General features: G+C 40.1%; 2 protein-coding genes across 6 annotated transcripts in view; one reads left to right on the forward strand and one right to left on the reverse strand.

Moving 5' to 3' along the window:
* Window positions 1–20,927, reverse strand: part of TRMT6 (tRNA methyltransferase 6 non-catalytic subunit) — a 69,142-nt gene that overhangs the window by 34,159 nt on the left and 14,056 nt on the right. The window lies entirely within an intron of this gene.
* The window catches only part of MCM8 (minichromosome maintenance 8 homologous recombination repair factor), a 50,188-nt gene that overhangs the window by 21,417 nt on the left and 7,844 nt on the right, over window positions 1–20,927 (forward strand). For 4 of the 5 annotated variants that reach the window (XM_004061784.5, XM_055372544.2, XM_055372545.2 and 1 more), the window contains 6 exons: window positions 768–908; window positions 5,619–5,760; window positions 10,766–10,961; window positions 12,577–12,796; window positions 13,719–13,928; window positions 15,077–15,153. In XM_004061784.5, coding sequence (XP_004061832.3) covers window positions 768–908; window positions 5,619–5,760; window positions 10,766–10,961; window positions 12,577–12,796; window positions 13,719–13,928; window positions 15,077–15,153 — 986 coding nt within the window. The remainder of the gene's footprint in view (window positions 1–767; window positions 909–5,618; window positions 5,761–10,765; window positions 10,962–12,576; window positions 12,797–13,718; window positions 13,929–15,076; window positions 15,154–20,927) is intronic. The other variant, XM_055372547.2, reaches the window with a different exon arrangement.

Below are 20,927 nucleotides of genomic sequence, written 5' to 3' on the forward strand. Positions count from 1 at the left end.
AGCTTTGGGGCTCAGGTCATCCTCCTGACCTCAGCCTCCTGAGTAGCTGGAACTACAGGCATGCACCACCATGTGCAGCTAATTTTTTTGTATTTTTTGTAGAGATGGGGTTTTGCCATGTTGCCCACGCTGGTCTGTAAGTCCTGGCCTCAAGTGATCCACCCAGTTTAGCCTCCAAAGTGCTGGGATTATAGGTGTCAGCCGTATAGCTCCTTTTAAGAAAAAACTTTTACCAACTAGAGTAAATATAAATGGGCTTTTATTTTATTTATTTATTTTTTTGAGATGGAGTCTTGCTCTGTCGCCCAGGCTAGAGTACAGTGGTGCGATCTCAGCTCACTGCAACCTCCACCTCCCAAGTTCAAACAGTTCTCCCACCTCAGCCTGCCGAGTAGCTGGGACTACAGGCATGCGCCACCAGACCCAGCTACTTTTGGTAAGAAATGGGCTTTTAAAGTGACTAGACACTGCCAGTATTAAAGCAAAAACAAATATTTCTCGTTTTTGTGGAATGGATTTATGCCTTGCAAGATAGGTCTTAGTAATTTCTAAGATAGCTCTCTGATTTTATATGCTTTCAGGTTTTTACTTTTTAATCATTTATGTGATAGAAGTTTGTTTTTAGACTTCCTTTTCTTAGAAAAAAATTATCATGCTTTTAAAACAATCCCCAAACAAATTAATATTATAGAAGGAGGAATACCCCCTTTACTAGTCACCTTTATGTTTTCCTTACTTCTGTTTTTTGTTCTTTTTTCGCACTTGAGCTTGTTAAAGCAGGTTTGGCATTAGCACTCTTTGGAGGAAGCCAGAAATACGCAGATGACAAAAACAGAATTCCAATTCGGGGAGACCCACACATCCTTGTTGTTGGAGATCCAGGCCTAGGAAAAAGTCAGATGCTACAGGTAGACAATCAGTCATTTAGTGTTTGTTCTTTTGCTTGTAAAATGCGTTAATAATTCACAAGTGAATTTTCTCAAAGCATGTAGTGTGTGTGTTCCAGAGGACATGGTTAGGTGGCGTAAATGAATTGGAATTTGTGTGAGTAATATGTAACTTATATCTGACCATATTTTTAAATTGAGCCAGTCTCCTGTTACGGAGGCTGTACAAACATCTTGGTCTGTTGAGACATCAACTATTAGGAAATATTAACCATTTCTCTAACCATTGTTTTGCTAGTCTTTGTTGTTGTTAGTTGTTATGTGACCTCACCTATGAACAGAATAGTTCAGGGGAGTTAAAGCAGGGTCACCTATTCTCCCTCATACAAGTACATAAACACTGTATTGGGCTTTAAGAACAGTCTGCTAAAGGTGTGGGATCTGTCTGTATACGTCTCCACTGCTTCTGAGTCCAAATCAGGGCAACCTTTTTTTTTTTTTTTTTTTTTTTTTTGAGACAGAGTCACACTCTGTTGCCCAGGCTGGAGTGCAGTGGCATGATCTGGGCTCACTGCAACCTCTGCCTCCCACTTTTAAGCAATCCCTGTGCCTCAGCCTCCTGCGTAGCTGGGATTATAGGTGCGCACCACCACGCCCAGCTAATTTTTGTATTTTTAGTAGAGACAGGGTTTTGCTGTGTTGGCCAGGCTGGTCTTGAACTCCTGGCCTCAAGTGATCCACCCACCTTAACCTCCCAAAGTGCTGGGATTACCGGCGTGAGCCACCACGCTCGGCCCAAAGCAAGGCAACTGCTGCGATCGGTCATTTGTAGATCCCTAAGAAAATTCTGCCTCTGCCAGTCAGAGCCTAGTGGTTTTCCTTTCCTGGGTTTTATGATGGCTTTAGAAGGTGCTGCTTATTGGTATGCTTGTAGTTTCCTTAAAGTGACACCCGGTAAGCCAGCCATAATGTGCTTTCTACTTTCTTTTTTTGAGACAAGGTCTCCCTCTTTTGCCCAGACTGAAGTACAGTGGCGCAACTTTGGCTTACTGCAGCTTCCACCTTGGGCTCAGGCAATTCTTCCAACTCAGCCTCTCAAGTAGCTGGGACTATAGGCATGTGCCACCATGCCTGGCTAATGCTTTTTTTGTAGAGATGGGGTTTTGCCATCTTGCCCAGGCTGGTCTCAAACTCCTGGGCTCAAGCAGATCCACCTGCCTTAGCCTTCCAAAGTGCTGGGATTAAAGGTGTGAACCACTGTGCTCGGCCACTGTGCTTTCTAAAAATGCCTGTGGCCCCCTTCTTCACTCGATATGGAAAATTGACCAGGGCTTCTCTGGCCCTTTAGTAAGTTGTAGTAGTATGGCTCCTAAATCTTTTTCCAAGGATTGGGACCCTGGCTGCACATCTTAATTACTTTTGGAGCTCTTTGAAAATACCATAGCCCACTGCAAGCCAATTGAGTTAAGAGTTTCTAAGTTAGGGTCCTAGTGTTTATATGTGTACAACAGTCCACAGATGATTCTAATATGCAGCCAGCCTTGAGAACTGCTTTGATCTTGTCATTACATTATAAACCCACTGTCCTTCATATCTGAGTCATCCTTTATTGCCTGTGGTTGAGTGTTAAACCAGTCATTTTAATTCCTAGATATTATTATAATTCCATAGATATTTCATCTATGTTTGGTTCCTTTTGGCCATCTGGGGCTACTTTTTAAAAAATAAATTCTGCTCTGAGACCTCGCTACAATGTAGCCTGACAACAGAGGCTCAGGGTACCCCTTACAGGTGAAACAAAGCTCATCATGAACAGGAATCTGGGTGCAGTGGCTTACGCCTGTAATCCTAACACTTCGGGAGGCCAAGTCGGAAGGATTACTTGAGGCCTGGAGTTCAAGACCAGCCTGTGCAACAAAGTGAGACCCTATCTCTACAAAAAATAAAACAATTAGCTGGGCATGGTGGCCCACACCTGTAGTCCCTGCCACTCCGGAGGCTGCAGCAGGATGATTGCTTGAGCCTAGAAGTTGGAGAATGCAGGGAGCCATCGTTATGCAACTGTACCCCAGCCTGGGCAATAGAGCAAGACCCTGTCTTTAAGAAAAAAAAAAAAAAAGAAAACATTATGTTTAGAATATGTAGGAAAAGATGCAAGTGGGGATCTGAATTGTTACAGCTTTCTTTTCTGTCTTTTGTGTGGTATTATACGTGTCCGTGTGTGTAACTTTGGAATTAGTGAATTATAGGTGGGAGCCTGTTTTAACCCCTAGAGTGTCTTATCTGTACAAATCTCATAATTTATACATACTGCTTGCAGTATATACAACTTCCTTTTTTTGCTCTCTCTTTTTTTTTTTTTTTGAGACAGAGTCTCGCTCTGCTGCCCAGGCTGGAGTGCAGTGGCGTGATCTTGGCTCACTGCAAGCTCCGCCTCCCGGGTTCACGCCATTCTCCTGCCTCAGCGTCCCAAGTAGCTGGGACTACAGGCGCCCGCCACCACACCCGGCTAATTTTTTGTATTTTTAGTAGAGACGGGGTTTCACCGTGTTAGCAAGGAGGGTCTCCATCTCCTGACCTTGTGATCCGCCCGCCTCAGCCTCCCAAAGTGCTGGGATTACAGGCATGAGCCACGACGCCTGGCCTTTTTTTTTTGTTAATAAATGTTTCTTGGCAGATAGTTGTTCTAAAATGTGTCTAGTGGTATTGAAAGTGTTAATACCAAGAAGTTACATTGGCAGTTTTTCTTGTTTTTCAGACCTGGAATAATGCCTTTGGCTCAATTTAAAAATAGAATCTGTAATGTTAATGGAAATTAAACATCCTGAATAGTATAGAGTATGGCATGTAAGCCACACTAAGCCAGGGTTTTTAAAAACAAGACTAACAGGCTGGGTGCAGTGGCTCATGCCTGTAATCCCAACACTTTGGCAGGCCAAGGCAGGAGGACCAAGCTGGACAATGTAGTGAGATCCCATCTCTAAAAACAATTTTAAAAAAAATTAGGTGTGGTGGCATGTGCCTATAGTCCCAGCTACTCAGGAGGCTGAAGTGGGAGAATCACTTGAGCCTAGAAGTTTTAGACCAGCCTGGGCAACGTAGTGAGACCTTGTTTCTTACAGAAAATTAATTAGCCAGTCATGGTGGCATGCTCCTATAGTCCCAGCTACTAGGGAAGCTGAGGTTGTTGTAACCATGCGAGTTATAGAGAAACGCCACACTTTGAGACAAATTAAAGAGTCCTTTATTAGCCGGCGACCCAGAGACAGCTCACGCCCAAAATTCTCTCAGCCCCGAGGAAGGGGCTAGTTTTGTTTTTATACCATGGTCTAAATAGGGAGGGGGGATTTTAGCTGAAGCAATTTTTACAGAAGCAGAACTGGCAGAAAGTTAAAAAAATTAATTGGTTACAAATGCAGTTACAAAAAAATAAACAGTTCCAGGTACAGGGGCTTAAACTATCACAAAGAGATAAATGTAGGGGTTTTGGGTGCCATGCACTGCGCGTGCCCCCAGGAGCTGCCGGTGCAACTTGCCTCAGCATCTTATCAACAGGTGCATTCCTGGACGTGCTTTGAGTCAGTTTTACACTAGCTATGCCTGGAGGGAGGTGAAAGGGTTTACAAGTGAAGAAACTAAAATGGAGTCTGTCCGGCTCTCTCTCTGCTAGGAGAGAGTCACTCGGGTTAAAACAAGGTAAGATATCACAAGGTGGGATGATCACTTGAGCCCAGGAGTTCAAGGTTGCTGTGAGCTAGGATTGTGCCACTGCACTCCAGCCTGGACGACAGAGTGAGACCCTGCCTCAAAAATAATAAATATAACAAAACAAATTAAAAATTAGGCTAACACCAACTGTTATGAACCATTTACTTTATATTTTTGTGTTTTCTTCTTACCACCTAGTAAACCATCATACTCTGTGTGTTATAAGGTTTCTCAGAAAGACTATATAAGTAACAAAAATAATGATAATTACTATTTATTGAGCCAGCAGCATAGGATAACAGTGGGTGTTTGAGATGTGAATACTGTCCCCTAGAATTGGGCAGTGCGCTGCCATACACGGCAGTTTTACATTGGGCACTTATGTGCCAGGTACCAAATTAAATGCCTTTCATACATGATTTCATTTATTGTTCAGGGCAATGCTGTGATAAAACATAAGGAAGCTGAGGCTCAGAGAGGTCTGAGAGCCACACAGCTGGTGCATGGTGGAGCCACGATTTAAACAGGTCTGTCTGACTCCAGAGAGCTATGCTTTTAACTCTTGTGCTGTTTACTTTTCTGGCCTGTTATAGCATGTTTGCTCAGAAGGTGAGCATGTATTAAGTCATTTTATTACCTGATGTTTAAAGAAGCATTGGAACCTTCAAAATTAAAATTGGTACTCATGTTTTTGCTTTTCGAACTTGAAAATGAAGCATAAATTGGAATTGTGTTGAGTGTTTATATGACCACAGACTTCAGAATCTGACTGCCTGGGTTTGATTGAGTCCTGACTTTCCACCTTCATAGCTGTGTAGTTCCTCATTCACTCTTTGTTGGCCTTGGTTTTGACATCAGTAAATCAGGATATAATAATACCTTTCTCTGCTGGTGATGGTGCACCTTGTACACTAAAGCTCTTAAAAGAATACCTAGCATATACCTAACGTTTGTGAGCAACTGCTGTTAGCTATTACTTCCCTTTTACTTTGGATGATTCTCTTAAACTTTTTGTTTCCTTAGGCAGCGTGCAATGTTGCCCCACGTGGCGTGTATGTTTGTGGTAACACCACGACCACCTCTGGTCTGACGGTAACTCTTTCAAAAGATAGTTCCTCTGGAGATTTTGCTTTGGAAGCTGGTGCCCTGGTACTTGGTGATCAAGGTGAGAGGCCAAAGGGAATAATTAGTGATTCTGGGACTTTTTGAAAAGCCTTTTCCTTTTCAGTTAATTTCTTTACATTCTGTTTAAGAGAAACGTTTAGATAGCAAAGTCCTAACCAGTAAGTTGACACTGTCAGAAATAATCATTGGAAATGCAGTATCATCATTTTTATACTACAGAATTGAAACTGTACTTAATGTCATTCATTTTCAGAATCTTATAGCAGATACAAGTATATGTAAAAATCAAATAAATATGTGTAGCTCCCTGAACTTCCCATTTCATACCACCTATCACATTTGTGATCATTTTTTTTAAAAGCCTGTTTTGAAGCTTTGTAGTAAGCTCCCTGTATGGTGGGATTTGGATGTCTTGTGGACTGCCATGTTCCCATTGCCTAGTACATAGGGGCACAGTAAATATTTATTGAATGCGTTACTATGATTTAGCTCTAAATAGTTTAGAAACCTTGGCACTGACAAAAAGGTGGATGTCATCCTTTGCTCACAGAGGACTTGCAGTAGGAGATTACAGGTGTTACTTTCGATGTTTTTTTCTTTTTATGAGACAGAGTCTTGCTCTGTCACCCAGGCTGGAGTGCAGTGGTGCAGTCTCAGCTTTCTGCAACCTCTGCCTTCCAGGTTCAAGCCATTCTCGTGCTTCCTGAGTAGCTGGGATTACAGGTGTGCGTGACCACATCCAGCTAATTTTTGTATTTTTAGTAGAGACGGGGTTTTACCATGTTGGCCAGGCTGGTCTCGAACTCCTGGCCTCAAGTGATCCACCCACTACACCTCCCAAAGTGCTGAGATTACAGGCTACAGGCGTGAGCCACCACACCTGGCCTACTTCAGAATGAATAGTTTTGCCGTATTGTAACTGAACTCATTGGTTTTTTTTCAGGATTTGAGTGACAGGTGATAAGAAATCCAGGCATAGGGCCCAGCAAGAAGAAACCTCTACATTGGGCTTTGTCACCTAAGTTTCTCTTTGTGATGCCTTCACCTTATTGGGAAAACATGTTTCCATGCATGTGTCAGGCAGTGTCCAGATTCCAGTCCAGTTAAGGTCGTTCATTCCTTCTGGTTTGCCAGTGACTTCCATATTTCTGAACCCAGGACCTGGTAGCCACATTTGACACAGTTAATCACTCCCTCCTCCTTGAGACCCTTGAAACTCTCATTGGTTTCCAGGCCACTTTACTTCATTCTTTACTTCTTTCTCAGTCGTTTACTGGTACTTCATCTCCACAACTTGTTACCTGTTGTTAACTAAGGTGCTTAGTTCTTGGACCTTTTGTCTTCTAGGTCTGTATTTACCTTCTTGGTGATCTTGTATCGTTTCATTGGCTTTACCTACCTATCCGTGAAAAATTCTAAATTTATAATCTCGTTTCCCTTAAATATCAGGCACATACTTCTTATTGTCTACACAGTATCTCCACAAATTTCTCGAACTTAACATGTCTAAAATTAAAATCCTGATTTTGCCTTTCAAATCTATTTTCACAGTCTTCCTCATCTCAGTAAATGACAACTCTCATTATAATTGCTCAAATCAGAAAACACGGAGCCATCCTTGACTTTTTCTCATACCCCACATTAATCTGTCAGCAAATCTTGTTGGCTGTACCGTCAAAATATATCTGCTATGTAACCACTTCTTCATTACCCTGGTCCATGGCACCATCATGTCTCACATGGATTATTACTGTAATCTCCTAATTGGCGTGCATGTAACCACGTTTGCCCCTTCCTGTTATTTTTAATACAGTAATGTCATTAAAAATTAGATTGTGTTACTCTTGCTCACAACCCTCCAGTAACTGCCCGTCTCGTTCAGAGTGAAAGCCAAAGTCCTGAGAGTGGCCCAGGGCCATTCATGTTCTGGCCTTTCACCTCTTTTGCCTCCTTATCTGCTGCTTCCCATGTCTCCTCTTCTCTAGCTCCATTGGTGGCTCTGCCTTGGACACCACCAGCACACCAGACATGTCACATTTCCTCATAAGGGCCTTTGTACTTGCTGTTCCGTTTGCCTGGAATGTTCTTACCCCAGATAGAGCTGCAAAGGCTTGTTTTCTTTCCCCCTTAATGTTTTGCTGAACTGTCCTGATCCCAGTGAGGTCTTCCCTAAATACCGTGTTTTAACTTATAACCTCCCCTGCCCCTGCTGCACCTTAGCAGACCTTATTTTCCTTAGCCTAATCTACTTTTTCCTTCCATAGCACTTTTTACCTTCTATATTGTTTACTTTTTTATTGCCTAGACCCCCTATTGGCTGAGTAGAACGTAAGCTTCCAAGAGCAGGGAATTTTGTCTTTTCAGTGCCATACTCGGCATTCCTAGAACATAGTACTGGTATATAGAAGGCATTCAGTTTATTGAATTTATAAATTTATTGCATTTATATCTAGTAAATATTTGCTGAATTAGATACCAAATTCATGAACGAGAATCATGCACCATGGTATTCAGGTACCATGAACGAGATACCAAAAACATGTATCTCGTTATTATATAGCTCATCAGAAGTGAGAATATCTTTGCTAAGTTACCAGGTAAAATATAGTAATAAAAAGATGATACTCATGAAACCATGAAACTTTTCATTAACTAGAAGTAGAAGGTGATTTGGAGGTTTTTAAAAAAAATTTTAATGCCAGCACTTTGGGAGGCCGAGGCAGGCAGAGCACTTGAGACCAGGAGTTTGAGACCAGCCTGGCCAACATGGCAAAACCCTGTCTCTACTAAAAATACAAAAATTAGTTGGGTGAGGTGGCGCATGCCTGTAATCCCTGCTGCTCAGGTGGCTGAGGCACAAGAATCGCTTGAACCAGGGAGATGGAGGTTGCAGTGAGACATGATGGTGCCACTGTACTCCAGCCTGGGTAACAGAACGAAACTCTGTCTCTCAAAAAAAAAAAAAAAAAAGTTCAAAGTTTATGTTTTATGCTTTAAAACAAGGGGTCATTAAACTATGGTCCATAGGTCAAACCAGCCAACAGCGTGTTTTAGTACAGTCCACAAGCTAAAACTGGCTTATATATTTTTAAAAGATTGTAAAGTACAAACAAACAGAAAAGCCCAAGAATATGTAAGGTTGTGCATGGCCTGTGAAACTTAAAATATATACTTCTGCACCTTTGCAGAAAAGGCTTACCAGCTCCTGCTTTATACTTTGAAAAGTGACAGCCAAAGTAGGAAGTAGCTTGACTTTGTTCCTACCCCATCTCTGAGGAACTGCATTAGCAATCTTGATAATTTCCAGTAATACCATGAATCCAGAGAGGTATAGGCAGACAGAGCAATAGGCAGCTCAGGGAAAGGTGGAGATAAAGCCTGTGAGTGTACCACTGCTAGGATCTTAGCACAGGCAGGGAAGGCTCACTATGTCCCAGAGCTCCACATTGAACAGCAGGGACAGGCTAATGCACTGGGATCCCCTGCCGTGAATATGGGACACATTCCCAACAGAGGGGGATGAACTCTCAGAAGAGATCAGCAAGAAAGGTGGCACAAAGTTCAACAAAGCCCCCCTTGCTTCCCCCTCCTAAATCATTATGTTACCAAAAAGTGCAAACTGTAGCTGGAAAGGAAAAAATGGGTCAAAATTACATTGGGAAAAGCGTATTGACAAGAATTCATATATACTGTGTCGGAAAAAATAGATTTGGACAGAGCAGCCATTATTATACATGAGCAAGACAAAGAGACAGCATAGCAGCTGTGAAGAAATAACGTAGGAAGAAAGAAAGACATTTAATATGCCCAGTAAAAGACCTCACTGTAGACAAAATTATAATCTAAGGAACACATGAAAATTTCCCATGAGTGTTTCATGTTTGATAAGAACACTAATGAAATAGCTCAAAACAAAAAGATAAGGGTATGAGAGACAAATTGATGACTAACAATGTTATTAAACTAATATATAAAATTGACACTGCTGAATGAGAAATTATAAAGAGGAAAGGCTTGAGATAATTGCAGTGAATGCAAAAGAACAAAGCTTAATACAATTAGAGGGGAAGTAACAGAGATAGAGAACAAAGGAAATTCAACATAATTGGTTCCATGAAGTAGAAAACCCAAACATGAAACCAGAAATGGATTCAAGGATAGAAGAAAATCTGTTGAAATAAACTAAAGGCACTGTATGTGCCAGGAATGTCATGTCTATTGCACAAGTTACTGGGGACTCTCTAACATTACTTTATAATATTTGTCTTCCCTGCTCCCCATACCAGTTAGGTTAGCAGCTGGGGGTCAAAAAGACTAATCAGCAGTTATTTTCCATATACTCCTCTGTGCTAGTAAGGCTTACTTAGGTGTAGAGTAGATACGGAGGGGTTTAACCACAGCAAAGCCCTTCAGATGTGACCCCCAGATACTAACCTAACTGGTATGGGGAGAAAGGAAGACAAATATTACGAGGTAATGTTAGAGAATCTCCAATAACTTATGCAATAGACATGACATTCCTGGTACATACAGTGCCTTTAGTTAGTGGTGGTGCATTGTATTATGTTTAAAGAGATTAAGTGATTTCCCTATAAGTGCATACAAGTGTATAGTCAATACCTGGTATAGGTTTTGAAATATACTTATTAAACATAATAAACTTATTATATGTGTATTGAGGTATACTTATTAAATTGTGCATGTGTGTGTGTGTGTGTGTATGTAACATCTCACCCATTTGAATTTAACTCCTTAAGCATTTTGAGAATAACTCTTACCTCCTCTTCATTTTTGTAATCCTCACAACATAGTGCCTTGCGTATGAAAAATGCTAAAGGAATAATTATTACACAAAACTTAGTTAAATAAGACAAATGTATTAACTTGCTGCGGAACAAACAGTAATTCTCCATTGTATGACATTTTATAATTTTAACTGCTGAAACAAATGGAAATAATTATTGTGAAACAATTTCTATCCTATAAAATTTGGAACTCGACCAAAGAAAAAATGTTTTTTCTGCTGTATTCTACTTTGATTGTAGGTATTTGTGGAATTGATGAATTTGATAAGATGGGGAATCAACATCAAGCCTTGTTGGAAGCCATGGAGCAGCAAAGTATTAGTCTTGCTAAGGCTGGTGTGGTTTGTAGCCTTCCTGCAAGAACTTCCATTATTGCTGCTGCAAATCCAGTTGGAGGACATTACAATAAAGCCAAAACAGTTTCTGAGAATTTAAAGTAAGTCTCTTCAAATATTTATACCTTTAATGTATTGAATCACTCTAATTCAATAAGAAAAAGAAACAGTTCACAGAACTACAGGGGAAAAACATGGATATTTCACAGAAGTTATAAATGTCCAATAAATGCACAAAAATGTGCTTAAACACTGCAGAGTAAAACAATGAAGTACCAATGAGATCCACCAGATTGGCAAACATTTTAAATATTAATCATTTTTGGCAAAGTAGTGTGGAAATGGTTTCTCAGTGGCTGGGCGGGTGGCTTATGCCTGTAATCCCAGCATTTTGGGAGGCTGAGGCAGGTGGATCACCTGAAGTCAGGAGTTTGAGAACAGCCTGGCCAACATGGCAAAACCCCGTCTTTAGTAAAAATACAAAAATTAGCCAGGCATGATGGCAGCCGCCTGTAATCTCAGCTACTTGGGAGGCTGAGGCAGGAGAATTGCTTGAACCTGGGAGGTGGAGGTTGCAGTGAGCCGAGATTGTGCCACCACACTCCAGCCTGGGTGACAGAGTGAGATGCCATGTCAAAAAAAAAAGAAAAAGAAATTGTTTCTCACATACACAATTTATTATTTTGTGGGACCCCTTGGTGTGTTGATCACAATTCTAAATGCACATTCTGTTTGTTATAGCCACTCTACTTTTAGGACTACTGTTCACAGAAATAGTCATACAAGTGCACAACGATAGGTTTATAGCATGGGTATTGCAGCATTATTGCTGCCAAACATTGGAAACACCTTAAAACTGTAATAAGACCGTAGTGATTATGAGAACAAAAGTGGCTTTGTATGTACTAATGGGGGAACATGTCTGTGCTGTACTATTAAGTGAGAAGAGCACATTAACAAACTTAAATATGTGGTATGATCCTGCTTTTTTCAAAAACAATGTTTATATCTGTATGTATGCTTTCTCTTCTAATTCATTCTGTACAGCTTGGACAAAATGTATGGAAAAGGAAAAATATATTTAAGTGATACAAAAGTGAGAAAAAGACAAAAGAGTACCTCCTGAAAAATTAGAGCCTTAAGCCTAGTGGGGGTGGAGTTAATTTCTTGTTGTTTAATAATGTATCAATATAGAAACAGTCTTTGATACATAGTGAAATACACAATGTGTACTTGGAGATTTAGGGTATTTACCACCACCACCAAAAAAATCAACCTACTAGTAGTTTTTCTTTAGTAAAATGACAAAGTGCTATATTAGAAAAATCAGAAAGATCTATTGAACAAAAATCCAGCAGACTTGGATTCTGTTTTTTAATGGTATCATGAACAAAATACTGAACTAGCTAACCTCTGATACGTCATGTAGCAGTATTGCCAATTAGTGATAATAGGACATGAAGAATTCAGTGGGTTTGGGGGTGTGAGAAAGAGCCATGTCCTCAACCTACCCAGGGTAGATACACGTAATTCTTGTGCCCATGTTGCAGTGGTTGGATATATCGAATCCAGGAAGCTATTTGCTTATTTCTTTAACCTACATCTTGGTTTTTCAAGTTCTGCGTGGAACTTGAGTAGTAAATAAGTGAGTAAACAGTTTTCTAGTTTTTCGTTTTGATTCCAATCATTGTTTCTTCTTTCTTTCATGCTTCGTAGAATGGGGAGTGCACTACTATCCAGATTTGATTTGGTCTTTATCCTGTTAGATACTCCAAATGAGCATCATGATCACTTACTCTCTGAACATGTGATTGCAATAAGATCTGGAAAGCAGAGAACCATTAGCAGTGCCACAGTAGCTCGTATGAATAGTCAAGATTCAAATACTTCGGTACTTGAAGTAGTTTCTGAGAAACCATTATCAGAAAGACTAAAGGTATAAATGTTTCTTCTCCTTATTCAGTTTGGTTTTGTTTGAATATCAAAGTTCAGTGTGTGGCTTATTGTAGAGCAGTAGGATACAAACTTTTTTTTTTACCAGAACTTTTTAATATTTCCATACTAGAGTTTATGTAAACTTCATTTGAAATAATCCAAGTCGGCCTGGCGCGGTGGCTTATGCCGGTAATCCCAGCACTTTGGGAGGCCGAGGCCGGTGGATTATGAGGTCAAGAGATCGAGACCATCCTGGCCAACGTGATGAAACCCCATCTCTACTAAAAATACAAAAATTAGCTGGGCATGGTGGTGCGTGTCTGTAATCCCAGCTACTTGGGAGGCTGAGGCAGGAGAATTGCTTGAACCTGGGAGGCGGAGGTTGCAGTGAGCTGAGATCGCACCACTGCACTCCAGCCTGAGTGACAGAGCGAGACTGTCTCAAAAAAAAAAAAAAAAAAGGAATCTAAGTCAGCTAAGATGAGACCTGCAGATAAAGTGTTTGGTTGATTTGGAGAGTCTTTTAGAATTGTATATTTATCTAAACAAGTTATTTATTTATTCTGAGACATAGTCTCACTCTATCGCTCAGGCTGGAGTGCAGTGGTGTGATCTTGGCTCACTGCAACCTCTGTCTCCCGGGTTCAAGTGATTCTCCTGCCTCAGTCTCCCAAGTAGCTGGGACTCCAGGCACGTGCCACCACGCCCGGCTAATTTTTGTATTTTTAGTAGAGATGGGGTTTTGCTGTGTTGGCCAGGCTGGTCTTGAACTCCTGACCTCAGGTGATGTGTCCTCCTTGGCCTCCCAAAGCGCAGGGATTACAGGCGTGAGCCACTGCACCTGGCCTAAACAAGTTATTTTAGCAGAAATATTTTATTTGCTACTTATCCTTGTTATCTTGGGCCTTTTAATCACGCTTCAGGTGGTTCCTGGAGAAACAATAGATCCCATTCCCCACCAGCTATTGAGAAAGTACATTGGCTATGCTCGGCAGTATGTGTACCCAAGGCTATCCACAGAAGCTGCTCAAGTTCTTCAAGATTTTTACCTTGAGCTCCGGAAACAGAGCCAGAGGTTAAATAGCTCACCAATCACTACCAGGCAGCTGGAATCTTTGATTCGTCTGACAGAGGTTTGTTTCTTTTTATGGTCATGCTTTTTTTGGCTTAAAGGGGAAGGGTGTGCCTTGACTTCTCTTTTGAAGTATTTTCTGCATAATTGACTCCATTTTTCTTTCTATAGAGAGATGTTAGAAATGGATGGATGAAAGTTTTTTAAAAGATTTTGTCATGTCTATAACATATCCAAGTATAGCTACTTCTTTCTAGTCACAGAATCAATTACTTAGCATGCAACTTTTCTTTTGTTTTTCTTTGACTGACTCTTAGGAGAGTCCTGGAATATCTGAAAAGTGGTTAGGTTAACTAGGAGTATGAGACCCAAGTTGAGTATATGGGAACATGGAATGTGTCAGGTATCTTGAGTATTTTATTTTTTTACATGACAGGTCCACAAGGATAGTTCCTGTGTTTTTAACAGCAGTAATATCTATTCACAGTTTGAAATACTAAGAGAACTCTGGCAGTAAAAATTAGCTAGCTCAGAGTTTGGGCTTTTTGCTCCTAAAATCTGATTAATTCTTCTTTGTTGTTTTACCATATTGGTTAGGTATGATTTCCTAAAAGTAAAAGGCAAGGGAAAACCAAGTGTATTTCATCATCAAATCTCCTGAAATGATCACTCAGAAATATACGTTAATAAGTAAAAATGAGGTTTATCCTTATTTTAAGTGAGTTGTAATTTTCATAGTCAAGGTTTCACAGATTTTTTTTGTTTGTTTGCCCTGAGTCAGGGTCTCCCTCTGTCACCTAGGCTGGAGTTCAGTGGCATGATCAAGCCTCATTGCAGCCTCTCCTCCCAGGCTCAAGGGATCCTCCCACCTCAGCTTCCCAAGTAGCTGGGACTACAGGCATACACCACCGCACCCAGCTAATTTGAAAATTTTTTTGTAGAGACAGGTCCTCACTTTGTTGCCCAGGCTGGTCTCGAACTCCTGGGCTCAAGTGATCCTCCCACCTCAGCCTCCCAAAGTGCTGGGATTATAGGCGTGAGCCACCACCCCCAGCCCAGAGAATTACTTTCATATTTTGACTTGATGTTATAACCTTCCTCGCCTAAAGGTCAGTTTTTGTGTAAAACGAGTAAATGAAGTAAAGCTTAGACATACTATGGTAAATACATTCATCTTTCGTCATCTGAGAATGGTGTTTTCTTTTAAAGGCACGAGCAAGGTTGGAATTGAGAGAGGAAGCAACCAAAGAAGATGCTGAGGATATAGTGGAAATTATGAAATATAGGTAAGATAAAAATTTCAAATTGTTTTAAATGAAATACCAGTTATCTTCCCATCTCAAATTAGGTAATAGGCCAAGGCTACTTTTATTTAGCCCATTGGGTCACTTATTTTCCTCCTAAACAGACTACCGTTTCTTAGTTTAAAATATTTCTCACTGTGTAAATAATCTTTACATTAGAAATTTTTTTGAATGAGTAATACATTTACATAGTGCTAAAATCAGTTCCAAAACCTACTGGAGAAGAGCTATTTACCACCTACTCGCCCTTCACCCAGACACCCATTGCTTTTCCATAGTCTACTGTTTATACTCTTCTGTACTGGTTTTGAATTTTAACAATATATCCAGAGATCTTTTTTTATTAGAGACTCTTTTTTTATAGCTAGAGTATTCTATTGTGTAGATAATACTATATAGTATATTTGATCAGTCCCCTATTGACACATAAATATTTTCCATTCTTGTGCTTTTAAATAATGCTACAATGAGTAATGTTCTACGTAAGATACTTCATATGTGGGTAAGTTGTGCACCTACATGATAAATTCTCAGAAGCGATATTTCTGGGTTCAACAGTAAATACTATAGGTTTTTGATAAATATTGCTAAATTGTATCCTTTGCATTTTACATCATTTAGTAGATAATGATTCCTAGAAGGTAGAAAAGAAAAATTAATTGAGCATATATGTTTACCTTAGACATAGATTTTTAAAAATTAGTAATATTATTTTAGGTAGTTTTTTTTATTCCAGATAAAAAAATTTTTTTAATAGGTCCATACTTTCATAAGCTTCAAAATTCCAAAGTTCAAAAAGTATAGGCCAGGCATGGTGGCTCACACCTGTAATCCCAGCACTTTGGGAGGCTGAGGCAAGTGGATCACCTGAGGTCAGGAGTTCGAGACCAGCCTGGGCAACATGGTGAAACCCCGTCTCTACTAAAAATACAAAAAATTAGCCGGGCGTGGTGGCTAGCGCCTATAATCTCAGTTACTTGGGAGGCTGAGGCGGGAGATTTGCTTGAACCTGGGAGGTGGAGGTTGCAGTGAGCTGAGATTGTGCCACTGTACTCTAGCCTGGGTGACAGAGCAAGACTCTGTCTCAAAAAAAAAAAAAGTATATAGTGGAAAAAGTTTCCTCCTACTCAGCTTAATAGTTACCCCGTTCTTCCTGCTAGCCAGTGGCAATTATTAGCAGTTTTTTGTGTGACTACATATCTATATATTCTTTTTTCCCCTTTGTAGACAAATGGTAACTATAACAACATACCATATACATACTATACCTTGCTTTTTTCATTTAAAATGCATTTTTAATATCCTCTGATAGCAATGAAAGTACATTATCTGTTAGGAATCTACTTTTCCAAGACCAAAAAATATATTGAAGATGAAATTATCTTAATTTTGTTAAGTAATTTCTAATTCTTCTAAGGTAGATGAATTCTTTTGTCCTAGTAGCTGCTGATTCTGAGGTTTGCGTGGTGTCAGAACCAGGTGGTTTTGCCCAGGTGGTTTTGCCCAGCTATTCCCCTTTGGCTGTGAATAAAAGTGCAGCATAGCTGGAAGAGCAAGGGCTTTGGAGTTCAACCGGGAGCTGCCATGGCAAGTTACACACTGCTTCTCAGTTTCCTCTGGTGTAAAACACACCACAAAGGATTGTGCTCTGAGGTGTCATGCAGTGATGCTCAATAAAGTGACAAATACGGTTCTGATACATTAGAGAACACTCAGTAAACACTGTTTACTATCAATAGCACAAGTCTTTTTTTTTTTTTTTTTTTTTTTTTTTTGAGACAGTCTGGCTCTGTCGCCCAGGCTGGAGTGCAGTGGTGTGATGTTGGCTCACTGCAGCCTGCGCCCCCTGGGTTCAAGCAATTCTCCTGCCTGAGCCTCCCATGTAGCTGGGACTACAGGTGCATGCCACCACACCTGCTAATTTTTGTATTTTTAGTAGAGATAGGGTTTCACCATGTTGGCCAGGATGGTCTCAAACTGCTGGCCTTAAGTGATCTGCCTGCCTTGTCCTCCCAAAGTGCTGGGATTACAGGCATGAGCCACCACGCCTGGCCTGATAGTGCAAGTTTTGTTGATACTCAGATGAGGCTGAGCAGATCCCCTTTTCTCTGAGTTATACCATAAACCGAAGGCCTCAAAAACTGGCAGGTCTCACCCTAGATAAGAAGTTTCCAAAATTACCCTTTTCAAAGAATTTTTATGGTCTAGTCCTCAGTGCTCTCCATCTAAATTGTGCAGTATGTCTTAGCTGCAGATCCTTTTCTTCTTGTCTTTTCCTCATAGGGAGAGACTTTACCTAGTTGTCTCTTTGTCCCCAGCCTGGTACTGGCCCATCCCTGGAGGCTGCTTTCTTCTCTCTGCTGCCTCTAGAAGTATGCAGATGGGTAGAAGGGCACCCATGTCACCTCCTGAAGGTACAAGAATCTGCAGCTTGTTTCCTGCCCTTAGAGGGAGTCCATGGAAGAAGAGGAACCTTTCTCCTTAATTCAGTCTCAGAGTTTGTAAGCAACCGTGAGGTTCTACTGGCTGTCTTTGAAAGCTTTAAAGATTCTAGAATTGACAGCTCTTAATTTTTTATTGGTGGCACCAAAGTAACTGCCTCATAATAAGAAAAATTCATAATTATTGACTCCCAACCCTTTCAGCTAATTTCTAACAGCTTACCTTCTGTGTCTAAGTATCCTATTGGTATGGCATCACACAGTGCTTTTTTTTTTTTTCTCTCTTTTTTTTAGACAGAGTCTCGCTCTGTCATCCAGGCTGGAGAGTACAGTGGCGTGATCTCAGTTCACTGCAACCTCTGCCTCCTGGGTTCAAGTGATTCTCCTGCCTCAGCCTCCTGAATAGCTGGGATTACAGGCACCTGCCACCACGCCCAGCTAATTTTTTTGTATTTTTAGTAGAGACGGGGTTTCGCCAAGTTGGCCACGCTAGTCTTGAACTCCTGACCTCAGGTGATCTGCCCACCTTGGCCTCCCGAAGTGCTGGGATTACAGGCAGGAGCCACCGCGCCTGACATCACACAGTCCTTGACCCATCAATTTTCTCTTTATGTGATTCAGTACTAGGGTTTGAGGGATCTTGTAGCTGAAAATTTTACCAACCTGGCTTTAGTCCCTCTCCAGTTGATCTCATTATGTTGGAGACCCTCTAGTTGCCATTTATAAGCAACCAGATAGTCTAGGAATTTACTAGACTTTCTCATACAACTTGCTGCTAGGGGCATGGTGTGCTAGCATATGAAGTAAAAGAATGGCCACAAAATCTAGTTGTCTGCCTGACTTCTTGTGGGTATGGCTTTCTAAGAGACCAGACTAGAGACTGACCTAGCAGAGATATTTTTTCCCATTAGGAAAGTAAGTCACAACCCAACCAAAATTTCAGAATTTTTTTAAATGTTAACTTTTTTTCCTATAAAAAAAACAAAGACCAAAAATAGGCACTTCTTATTTAATGATGAGAAGTTGCCTGTTGACTTACAGTCTAGAATGTGTGCATCTTGCTTTCTCTGCATCCTGCACTTGAACACTCCACCTTTGGGAGTGTGGCTGAGATTCCCACTCCTGATTTCTTTTTCCTTTTAATGATCTCTGGCCCTCTGGGTCTTCTGGTGCCTGGCTCTCCTGAATGTCATGTTTCTACTTTGTAGACTGTTCATCTGTCGAGCAAATTAAGGGGTACACTACCCTGTTCCTTTTCCTTAACCTGTAACATTCTCCTCTTGAGGCTTTACCATTGCTCAATTTCTGCAGGCCTTAGACCACAGACGTCACCTCAACTGTTTACTGTTTCCCCACAGTAAATTCACTGGTCTGTGGACACGGTAGATTAGTTCTCCTATCTGAGCATCATTTTTAAGCAGAGTAAATTAGGCTATAGTTACCTTTTCAATAAAAATGCTATATTGCCCATTTATGGTTGGTTATACTTGGTATAAGATTTCTCTGCATGTCTGAATACTCATGTTGGACAGTGTTTGCATGTGCTTTCCTGTCCAAGAGGAACTCTTAAGTGTTGTCTCATGGAACTCTGTATTTGTACTGCTTCCCAGAGTTGCTTTGGTGGTAAATTTGAACAAGTTTCAGATCAGTTTACATCTGGGCCCCTGAAAAAAAGAGGTCTTATTATTAAGTGTAAACAGTACCCACATGACATTACCAGATTGTTTCCCTGAATTGTCTCAGTATGTTTACTGGCATTCATAAAAATTTTCAGGAAAAAGAAAATAGTTTGATTGGAATTACCTGACACTATGTTCATGGTAGAGATCAAGATCCAGTGAAACACAATGAAATTAGATTATGAATTATCTGTTTGTTATGCTCAACATGCATTCTGTCCTTAGTTTATGAGAGCAGGGACCTTATCTGACTCATTTACCAGTATATTCCCAGGGCCCAGAATCATGCCTGTTGTAAAGTAGGCCTTCAGTAAATGTCCTGCACTGATGGTAAAGTTGACCTTAGTAATGATTCATTCATTCATTAAATCTTCCATTTCAGAGTTTTCATCTCTTCAGCTTCGTTCAATCTTTGCCCTTAATGTGGCTTTAAACCTTTTAAGATTACATTTTAACTGGGAAGCCGACAGTTGAATAAGAAAATTCTTAAACTGTGACATAGCTTGTCTGAGTTACCAGAGCACTTAGCTGTATTTTAAAAAACTAAATGCTTATATTTAGTAGACAGTTCACATAAGCTTTCTCCTAAAATTGAAAATATACTAGGTAGCAGAAGAGAACAGAGCCACCTTCAAAGGTGAGAGATCATTGTTTTTTTCTATTTCAGGAAACTAGCTCAAATATTTTACATAGCTTTTTAAAATCTGAAGCAGTGTAGCAGATTCAAATCTGAGATATGCCACTTACTAGTTGTATAACTTCTGGCAAGTCACTTTAAGCTTAGCATAGGTTGGTGCAAAAGTGGTTGCAGTTTTTGCCATAAGAAAAGCAATTTCAAAAACCTCTATTACTCTTGCACCAACCTAATAAGAATGTTTTTTCATCCGTAAAATGGGAATAAGAATAGTTCCTAAATCACAGGATTGCTGGGAGGATTAAGTGGGATAGCCTATGTTAAACAAATAATTAAGATAAATGTTACCTGTTATTATTAACTGAAAGCATTTTTAACAACTTTCTCATGAGAAACAAGCATATGGGAGGTTCATCTTAAAAGAGATTATGCTGTATTTCAGAGGAAAACACTTACCATCTTACTGTTTTATCATTTTTAATAGTTTTATTTGAATGACTCATTCCTATTTGCATAACGTAGGCTTTTAACTATTCAAGGAACAAAAGGAAGCTTTATTGTTTATAACCCATTAAAATCATTCCTGCAGCTCATTAAGGGAAGGGATTATACCTGTTTTGTTCACCACTATAAGCCTGTTGCCCAGCAGGTGACCAGTATGTATTTGACTAATTAATTAATTCCTGATTAAATAACAGTTTTGCCAATTAGTCTGGCTGTGAAATATAGCTATCCCATTGTTCAGGCAGGGAATCAGCAATAGAGTTGGATTAAACAGGATGGTTAATTATGTTTCTAACTAGTGTTTTCAGACTTTAGCTAAAATTCACTATCAAGTACGTACTTCTTTCCTTGGTGATATTGTGAAAATAAGAGAAAGCAGAAGAAATCTGGCAGTAATAGGTGCATCCTTTAATATCTAACCAGTATCACTGCAACTCACCATAACCTTTCTAGTTCATTCCTAGAGTATTTTAAATACCTTTTATTTAAAATACTGGT

Source organism: Gorilla gorilla, chromosome 21, assembly GCF_029281585.2.
Source record: "Gorilla gorilla gorilla isolate KB3781 chromosome 21, NHGRI_mGorGor1-v2.1_pri, whole genome shotgun sequence".
In the NCBI taxonomy this organism is placed as follows: Eukaryota; Metazoa; Chordata; class Mammalia; order Primates; family Hominidae; genus Gorilla; species Gorilla gorilla.